The 10775-nt window shown below is 45.8% G+C and overlaps 1 protein-coding gene across 1 annotated transcript in view; it reads right to left on the reverse strand.

Annotated features, from left to right (window-relative positions):
* emilin1b (elastin microfibril interfacer 1b) overlaps positions 1 to 10775 on the reverse strand; it is a gene marked incomplete at its 3' end in the record, with an annotated part of 26946 nt that overhangs the window by 5495 nt on the left and 10676 nt on the right. The window contains exon 2 of the mRNA XM_043696732.1: positions 1857 to 1982. Within this exon, the coding sequence (XP_043552667.1) occupies positions 1857 to 1982 (126 nt within the window). The remainder of the gene's footprint in view (positions 1 to 1856; positions 1983 to 10775) is intronic.

Here is a 10775-nt window from a genome sequence, read left to right on the forward strand (position 1 = left end):
TCCCATTTGCCAGCTGCCCCTAACCTTTCAGAGTAGCCTACCATGTGGAATTTTATCAAAGTCTGTATAGATTTCTGTAAGACCTATGTCTATCGTCTTGCCCTCCTCAATTTTCCTTGTCATTTCATCAAATAACTCTAATAAGCTTCTGAGGCATGATACCCCATGCACAAAGCCATGCTGACTGCTAATCAAACCCTATCTTTCCAAATTCATGTTGTATCTTATCCCTCAGAATCTTCTCAAGTAACCTACTGACCACAGAAGTGTTAGGTTTATGGTTTATAGTTGTCAGGATTTTCTTTACAGCTCTTGTTCAATAATGGCACATTCACTACCCTCCAGTCTTCCGGGACCTCACCCATGGCTAACAACGATATAAAGATATCAGCCAGGGCCACTGCAATTTCTTCTCTAGCCCCTTGCAGTGTCCTTGGATATATCTGGTCAGGACCAGGAGATTTATCCACTTTCATACATTCTAATATGTCCAACACCTCCTCTCCTATGATATGGACTGTCCCCAAGATATGGCCACTAACTCCCCCTAGGTCTTTATGTCTTTCTCCACAGTAAACACAGAGGAGAAATATTCATTGAGGACATCACCCATCTCCTGCAGTTCTAAATATACATGTCCACTTTGGTCCTTAAGGGGGGTCCTATTCTTTTTCCTTTAATATACTTAAAGAACCTCTTTCAATTCACCCTAACCTTCTCAGCCAAGGCTACCTCATGCCCCTTTTTCACCCTTCTGATTTCCTCCTTCAGTCACCTCCTGTATTTCCTGTATACCTCCAGGGATTCCTTTGATCCCAGGTGCCTGGACCTGAGCCATGCTTCCTTGTTTCTGGTCAAAACCTCAATATCTCTTGTCAGCGAGGGTTCCCTATTCCTACCAACCTTGCCCTTCACCCTCACAGGAACATATAGACCTTGAACTCTAGCTATCTCATTTTTGAGAAAACCCTTTGCCTACAAACAAACTCCAATCAACCCCTGCAAGATCCTGTCTAATCCCATCAAAATTCACCTTTATTGCCCAGCCCTAATTTCCCTTGTGAAGGTGGTGGTGAACTGTCTCCTTGAGCCACTGCAGTCCACGTGCTTTGGGTAGACCCACAGTGTTGTTAGGGAGGGAATTCTAGGATTTCGACCCAGTGAAGGGACAGGTGATGTATTTCCAAGTCAGGATGGCGAGTGGCTTGATGGGGAACTTGCAGCTGTTAGTATTTTCACATTTCAGCTACCCTAGATATGGTGCCAATCATGCGGGCTACTTTGTCCTGGATGTTGTCAAGCTTCCTGAGTGTTGTTGGAGCTGCCCCCATCCAGGCAAGTGGGGAGTATTCCATCACACTCCTGACTTGTGCCTTGTCGATGGCTTTGGGGAGTCAGGAGATGAGTTTTCCTATATAAGATTCCTAGCTTCTGACCTGCTGTTGTAGTCACAGTAGTTATATGACTAGTCCAGTTCAGTTTTGGTCAATGCTAACCCCCCACCCCACATCCAGATGTTGATAGTGTAGGGTGCAGTGATGGTAATGTCATTGAATGTCAAGGGATGATGGTCTGATTCTTTCTTGTTGGCAATGGTCATTGTCTGGCATCTGTGTGATAACAATGTTACTCGCCACTTATCAACATTTCGACATGGACTGCATCAGTATCTGAGGAGTTGTGAATGGTGCTGACCATTGTGTAATCATTAGCAAATATGTCCATTTCTGACCTTACAATGGAGGGAAGGTCATTGATGAAGCAGCTAAAGATGGTTGGGCCTAGGACAGTACCCGAGGAATTGCTGTAGGTTTATGCCAGGACTGTACATGGGCACTAGGACCGTAAATACTCACATCACTGTCCGTGGGCATTGTAGTGGGCCCCATCCACAGGGCTGATACTCAGGTTTGACGAATGTTGCTACACCATCTTCAATGATGCAGGATACCACCCGTGTAACTACATAGGCACACCAATTCCTGTTAAATACAAGGAGAGAGATCAGCCCAGTACGTCAGTATCTGGATCCATTCTCAATGTTCATGCATTTTTAAAACAAGTTAGGCAGTATTTACTGAGAAGGTGAGGCAGGTTTGGTGGAGGTTATGATGGCAACCTTAGTCTATTGTCTGACCTGTTCATTACTTATAATTAAAGTGCTAATTGTGAACACTCAGCCTGGAATTTTTGGACAGCAGAGTGGACCTCTGCTGTGGCTAGGTCCAAAAGGTGAGAAGCAACTGGGTGAACCCTGAAAAACAGCTCCCAATTAATCTACTTGAAATGCCCCTTCTGTGGAGAGGGTCCCCCTCTTTAGTGATCTCCTGGCAGCAGTTGACACCATTAGTGAACTGCTCAATTCCTCAGTTAAAACTTCACCGAGAGCTTCAAGCCACCCTCAATACTTCCATTGGAGGAGCACTGAGAACCCACTACATTCATGGAATTGGACACTGACTTCAGGAACAGTCAATCAGGAGTCTGCCTGAAACGTGCAGAACCTGTCTCATGGCATTGGGACTCCTAGTTTATCCCAAAGGCAGGACCCTGGAGTCCATGGGAAAACCCATCCTGTTCCATTGATCAGTTGAGGAAATATTCTGAAATATCTACCTTGCCGGAGAAGCTTGCATATGATAACTTTCACTGGTAAATCTATTCACAAATTCCATGTTAGCATATTCCATCTTAGAAATATATGGACAAGCAGCAAACATTCCATGTGGGATCAGGCCTCACCCTCAACAACTTCTCTTTCCAATCCTTCCACTTCCTCCAGACCAAAGAGGTAGCCATGGGCACCCCATGGGCCCCAGCTGTGCCTGTCTCCTTACTGGGTACATGGAACAGTCCATCTTCCACAGTTACACTGACACCAGCTCCCACCTGTTCCTCTGCTACATCGATGACTGTATCAGTGCCACCTCGTGCTCCCACGAGGAGGTGGAACAGTTTATCAACTTTACCAACACCTTCCACCCCAACCTCAAATTCACCTGGACCATTTCGGACACCTCCCTCCCCTTCCTGGACCTTTCCATCTCCATCTCTGGCAACAGACTAACCACAGACATCTACTACAAACCCAACGATTCCCACAGCTACCTAGACTACACCTCCTCCCACCCTTCCTCCTGTAAAAATGCCATCCCTTATTCTCAAAACCTCTGCCTCAGCCGCATCTATTCCTAGGATGACCAATTCCATCTTAGAAAATCCCAGATGGCCTCTTTCTTTCAAGATCGCAATTTCTTGTCCCATGTGGTCAACGATGCCCTCCAGCGCATCCCCTTCACTTCACGCACCACTGCCCTTGAACCCCACCCCTCCCATTGCAACAAGGACAGAAATCCTTGGTCTTCATCTTCCACCCCACTCTGGTACCTTCCCCTGCCACATCAGGAATTGCAAAACCTGCGCCCACACCTCCCTCCTCACCTCTGCCCAAGGCCCCAAAGGATCCTTCCACATCCATCAGAAATTTTCCTGTATCTCTACCAATGTCACCTACTGCATCCATTGCACCCGGTGTGGTCTCCTCTACATCGGGGAGACAGACGCCTTCTTGCGGATTGTTTCAGAGAACATCTCTGGGACACCCACACCCACCGATCCCACTGCCCCGTGGCTGAACATTTCAACTCCCCCTCCCGCTCCGTCAAAGACATGCAGGTCCTAGACCTCATCCACCACCAAACAATTACCACCCGATGCCTGGAGGAAGAAAGCCTCACATTCTGCCTTGGGACTCTGCAACCACATGGGATAAATGTGGATTTCACCAGCTTCCTCATTCCCCCTCCCCCCACATTACCTCAGTCCCAAGCCTCCAACTTGACACCACTCTCCTGACCTGTTCATTGTCTTTCCCAGCTATCCACTCCACTCCCCCCTCCTCTGACCTGTCATCTTCTCCCTCACCTTCATCCACCTATCACTTTCTCAGCTCCTTTCCACCGACTTCACCCCCCTCCTATTTATTTCTCAGCCCCCAGCCCACAAGCCTCTTCCTGATGAAGGGCTTATGCCCAAAATGTTGATTCCCCTGCTCCCCGGATGCTGCCTGACCTGCTGTGCTTTTCCAGCAACACACTCTCAACAGCCAATGTTCCATTTCAGGCGGGGTGCCTTCAGACAGCAGTAACCACCGGTTATGGCCTTCACGTCACACTTGCAAACATCTGTGAAATGGGGCCTTCAGTCATCCAGAAACTCACTTCACCAGACAGAAACTACTGGGTCTCCTATCCTGCAACCATACCCAAGCAGCAGCCACTTCTGGTGATGAGCCAGTCATTTGGGACCTCGATCTTTGATGGATTGACACTTTTGTCATTTTGTCTTGCTTGTTTATACCCATAATGCACAACAGACAGCAAAGAAGGACACTATCATTTCATGGCCATATACCATGTTGCTGACAACACAGGGGCACTGTCAAAAATCTACTTGGTCTTCAGAACTGGCTCCACGTTATCCAGTGGTATTTTGTGAGTCAAGGTTTACTAAAACTAAACAAAAGATACCTCGTGGCATTAGGGATAACACATGAGGATGGATTGAAAATTTGCTGGCTTAGAGGGGAGGCAAAAATGGGACATGTTCCTGAGTGGCACAAAGAGATAAACGATGTGATACAGGGATCAGTTCAGGTGCTTCAATTTCTTATAATTTATACAAATGACTCAGATGAAGGAATGAACAGCATGGTTGCTAAATTTCAGGATGGCACAAAGATAACCGAAAAGTATCTTGTTATAGTGTCGTGCAGCACAGAAACAGACTCTTCGGGCCTATCAGTCCATCCAGAACATAATCCCAAACAAAACTAACCCTACCTGCCTGCTCCTGGCCCATATCCCTCCAAACCTTATTCATGTATTTATTGGAATGGCCTTTATATGTTGTAATTGTGCCCACATCCACCACTCCCTCAGGAAGTTCATTCCACACACAAACCCCCACTCTGTGTGTAAACAATTTACACCTATTTATCTCTTTCTTAAATACACTCAATGATTTGGCTTCTACATACGTCTGGCAGTGAGTTCCACTGCCAACCCCCCTCCGAACCTGCTTGTTAACGTACAGAGAATCCTGAGTTAGGACTCTCAAGTCCCTTTGTGCTTCAGATTTCCAAAGCCTTTCCCCATTTAGAAAACAGTCTACATCAGTATGCTTCCTACCAAAGTTCCTACCATGACTTAACACTATCCCACATTTTGAAGCCTAAACACACGCATCAGCCGGTTTCGTAATAATTTCTACCCTACTGTTGTTAGATTCCTATCGCACTTTTAGTTTGTAACCTGTAAATATTTCCCCTATTCACCTTCAATCTGAAAGTAACCTTACACAGATTGTCAAATTAGCAGCTATTCCCAATCACTGAACACAGTTTTCCTGTGATGTCACTCTTTCTTTTGTGCTGGGCCCCCGATCCTGAACTACAATTTATCTTGTAAAAAGACCTCACAAACTACAAAAAAAACCTATTCCCATCTGTATTGAGTTTCCATACTGCTGCCAAATTCCCCAAACTATATACTTCCTTGAACACGGGTGAGGTCCCCGAGGACTGGAGAATTGCTAATGTTCCCTTGTTTAAGAAGGGTAGCGAGGATAATCCAGATAATTATAGACTGGAGAGCCTGATGTTAGTGGTAGGAAAGCCACTGGAGAAGATACTGAGGGAAAGGATCTATTTACATTTGGAAGAAAATAGTCTAATCAGTGATACGCAGCATGGTCTTGTACAGGGAAGGTCATGTCTTACCAACTTAATAGAATTCTTTGAGGAAGTGGTAAAGTGATTGATGAGGGAAGGGCTGTAGATGTCATTTACATGGACTTCAGTAAAGTGTTTGATAAGATTCCCCATGGTAGGCTTATGGAGAAAGTGAAGTCACATGGGGTCCAGGTTGTACTAGCTAGATGGATTAGGAACTGACTGGGCAACAGAAGACAGAGTAGTAGTGGAAGGGAGTTTCTCAAAATAGAACATAGAACGTAGAAAGGTACAGCACAGAACAGGCCTTTCAGTCCACGATGTTGTGCTGAGGATTATTCCTAATCTAAAATAAAATAACCAAACATACGCACCCTTCAACTCACTGCTATCCATGAGCATATCCAGCAGTTGCTTAAATGTCCCCAATGACTCTGCTTCCATCACCACAGCTGGCAACGCATTCCATGCATTCACAACTCTCTGTGTAAAGAATCTCCCTCTGACATCTCCTCTATACCTTTCTCTGTATATCTTAAAACTATGACCCCTCGTACCAGTCAATCCTGCCCTGGGGAAAAGTTTCTGGCTATTGACTCTATCCAAGCCTCTCATTACCTTGTATACCTCGATCAGGTCATCTCTCTTCTTCCTTCTCTCCAGAGAGAAAACTCTGAGCTTCGTCAACCTTTCTTCATAAGACAAGCCCTCCAGTCCAGGCAGCATCCTGGTAAACCTTCTTTGCACCCTCTCCAAAGCCTTTGTACCTTTCCTATAGTAGGGTGACCAGAACTGGACACAATATTCCAAGTGTGGTCTCACCAGGGACTTGTCGAGCTGCAGCAAAACCTCGCGGCTCTTAAACTCGATCCCCTGTTAATGAAAACCAAAACACCGTATGCTTTCTTAACAACCCAATCCACTTGGGTAGCAACTTTTAGGGATCTATGTACTTGCACACCAAGATCCCTCTGTTCCTCCACACTGCCAAGAATTCTGTCTTTAATCCTATATTCAGCATTCGAGTTCAACCTCCCAAAATGCATCACTTCACATTTATCTAGGTTGAACTCCATCTGCCATTTCTCAGCCCAGCTCTGCATCCTGTCTATGTCACGCTGCAGCCTGCAATAGCCCTCGATACTGTCGACGACACCCCCAACCTTTGTGTCATCTGCAAATTTACTAACCCACCCCTCAACCTCCTCATCCAAGTCATTTATAAAAACTACAAAGAACAGAGGCCCAAGAACAGAGCCCTGTGGGACCCCACTCACCACTGACCTCCAGGCAGAATACTTCCCATCTACAACCATTCTCTGCCTTCTGTCAGCCAGCCAATTCTGAATCCAGACAGCCAAATCTCTCTGTATCCCATATTTCCTGACTTTATGAATGAGCCTACCATGGGGAACCCTATCAAATTCCTGAAGAAGGGCTTATGCCCAAAACGTCGATTGTCCTGCTCCTCGGATGCTGCCTGACCTGCTGTGTTTTTCCAGCACCACATTTTTCAAGTCTGGTCTCCAGCATCTGCAGTCCTCACTTTCTCCTAGGAACCCTATCAAATGCCTTGCTGAAGTCCATATACACCACATCCACTGCTCGACCTTTAACCTGCCTTGTCACCTCCTCAAAGAACTCAATAAGATTTGTGAGGCATGACCTGCCCCTCACAAAGCCATGCTGACTGCCTTTAATCACGCTATGCTTTTCCAAATAGTCATAAATCCTATCCCTCAGAATTCTTTCCAAAACTTTGCTGACCACAGACGTAAGACTGACTGGTCTGTAATTGCCAGGGATTTCCCTATTCCCCTTCTTGAAAAGAGGAACAACTTTCACCTCCCTCCCATCCTCCGGTACGACTCCCGTGGAGAGTGAGGAGGCAAAGATCTTCACCAGCAGCTTAGCGACCTCCTTTCTTGCTTCCCGGAGCAGCATGGGATAAATCAGGTCTGGCCCCGGGGACTTATCAATCTTAATGTTTGCCAAACTTTCAAGCACATAAACTTCATCAATCTCGATCTGTTCAAGCCTGTTTCTCAGCTCCTCAAAGTTCTCATTCACAACAAGGTCCAAGTGAAAACCGAAGCAAAAAGCTCATTTAGGGCGACCCTATCTGCTCAGACTCCACACACAAGTTCCCTATGCTATCTCTGACTAGTCCTACCTTCTCCCTGATCATTCTCTTATTCCTCACATATGAGTAAAATGCATTTGGGTTCTCCCTAAACCTTCCTGCCAAGCCTTTCTCGTGCCCCCTCTGGCTCCTCAGTCCATTTCTGAGCTCCTTTCTAGTAAGCCTGTAATCCTCTAAAGCTGTGCTAGATCCTTCCTTCCTCCACCTTACGTAAGCTGCCTTCTTCCTTTTGACGAGAAGCTCCTCTGTTCTCGTCATCCAAGGTTCTTTAATCTTACCCCTTCTCACCTGTCTCAGAGAAACAAATTTATGCATCACTCACAACAACGCTCCTTAAACAGTCTCCACATGTCTGTTGTGCCCTTTCTGTGGAACAATTGCTCCCAATCTGTACTTCCCAACTCCTGTCTAATGGCGTAATATTTTCCTTTACCCCAATTAAATATCTTCCCTCGATAACTGCTCCTTTCCCTCTCCAAGGCTATGGTAAATGTGAGGCAGTTGTGATCACTGTCACCAAAATGTTCACTCACCACAAGATCTGACACCGGTCCTGGCCTATTGCCGAGCACCAAATCCAAAATGGCCTCTCCCCTCGTCGGCCTGTCTACATACTGAGTAAGGAAACCTCCTGAACACACCTGACAAAAACGGGTCCATCCAAACCATCTGCACTAACGATGTTCCAGTCGATATTGGGAAAGTTGAAATCACCCATAACAACAACCCTGCTACATCTGCATTTTTCCAAAATCTGCTGGTCTATGGGTTCTTCAATCTCCCTACTGCTATTGGTCTGTAGAAAACCCCCAATGAGGTGGCTGTTCCTTTACTGTTCCTAACTTCCACCCATACTGACTCAATAGACAAACCTTCCTCAACAACCTTTGTTTCTGTAGCTGTGATGCACTCTCTGATTAGCAATGCTACACCCCCTCCTCTTTTTCCACCCTCCCTGTTCTTTTTAAATGTTCTAAACTCTGGAACATCTAGCGACCATTCCTGCCCCTGTGAAACCCACATCTCCATTATGGCCATAAAATCCTAATCCCAAAATGTCGAACTGTGCCCAGTGGTGTTCCACAGGGATCCATGCTGGGACCACTGTTGTTTGTGATATACAGAAATGATTTAGAGGAAGGTGTAGTTCGCCTCTTTAGCAAGTTTGCAGATGACACTCAGATTGGTGAAGTAGCAGATAGTGAAGGAGACTGTCAGAGAATACAGCAGAATATAGACAGATTGGAGAGTTGGGTGGAGAAATGGAAGATGGAGTTCAATCCAGGCAAATGCGAGGAGATGCATTTTGAAAGATCCAATTCAAGAATGAACCATACAGTAAATGGAAAATTCCTGGGGAAAACTAATGTACAGAGATTAATGAAAATAAACCTAACCTACTCAACCTCTCTTCATAGCTAGCACCTTCCATACCAGGCAACATCCTTGTAAACCTTCTCTGCACCCTCTCCATGAACCATACAGTAAATGGAAAAATCCTGGGGAAAACTAATGTACAGAGAGATCTCGGTGTTCAGATCCATTATACCCTGAAGGTGGTCAAGAAGGCATACGGCATGCTGTCCTTCATCGGACAGAGTATTGAGTACAAGAGTTGGCAGGTCATGTTACAGTTGTAGAAGACTTTGGTTAGGCCACATTTGGAATATTGTGTACAGTTGTGCTTGCCACGTTACCAAAAGGATGTGGATGCTCTGGAGAGGGTACAGAGGAGGTTCATCAGGATGTTGCCTGGTATGGAGGATGCTAGCTATGAAGAGAGGTTGAGTAGATTAGGATTAATTTCATTAGAAAGACAGAGGTTTGGGGGACCTGATTGAGGTCTACAAAATCATGAGAGATATAGACAGGATGGATAGCAAGAAGCTTTTTCCCCAGAGTGGGGGCCTCAGTTACTAGGAATCACAAGCTCAAAGTGAGAGGGGAGAAGTTTAAGGGAGATATGCTTGGAAGAGGGTGATGGGGGCCTGGAAAGTATTGCCAGTGGAGGTGGTAGATGTGGGCATGATAGCGTCATTTAAGATGTATCTAGACAGATACATGAATGGGCAGGGAGCAGAGGGATACAGACCCTTAGAAAATAGGAGACACGTTTAGATAGAGGGTATGGATTGGTGCAGGCTTGGAGGGCCGAAGGGCCTGTTCCTGTGCTGCAATGTTCTCTGTTTACTCCGGATATGACATCTTTCTTAAGATCACCCTGCATTTTCTATACTCCAAAAGAACCTTTGTCAATTTGCTCTCTTTCTCCTGTAAAAAGCCTCTGTTTTCTTTCTGATCCAGTCCTGAACATTCCTAGATCTCTAGGAATCTCGAGGCATATTTCTTCTACATGTTATCCTAAAGATAACATGCTGAGCTCAGATTCTCCCCATTCCCTTTTTGACGGTCACCCCACTGTTCCATTCTGTTGCAGATTTACTAGAGATCACTGTTCCAAGTCTACTTTGGCTGGATTCTGCCTTGTTTTAATAAAATCTGTCTTCCCCCATTCCAAAACCCCTTTTTTCAGACCATCTTTTCCGTCACAAGACTTAAATGATACGAGTGTACAGACCCAGGGTCAGAAGTGGGAGTGACAGACCCTGGGTTTAGTGCTGTCAATGATGGACCCCAGGGTCAGAGTTGAGAGTGGGAAATTCTTGGAGATTTCTGTCTGGTATCTTTCTCCCACTTTCCACCCACCCATTTCCTAATTCTGCCTTCTCTCTTTACCCCATCCTCTGCATCCCCCTATCCTGACATTTCCTCACCTCCCAATCTTCCTTTCTGCATCTTATGCTACTTCCTCTCCAAGTCATCTCACTCTAGAACAAAGAACAAAGAAAATTTACAGCCCAGGAACAGGCCCTTCGGCCCTCCAAGCCTGATCCGATCCAA

This window comes from Chiloscyllium plagiosum, chromosome 9, assembly GCF_004010195.1.
Source record: "Chiloscyllium plagiosum isolate BGI_BamShark_2017 chromosome 9, ASM401019v2, whole genome shotgun sequence".
NCBI classification, from domain to species: Eukaryota; Metazoa; Chordata; class Chondrichthyes; order Orectolobiformes; family Hemiscylliidae; genus Chiloscyllium; species Chiloscyllium plagiosum.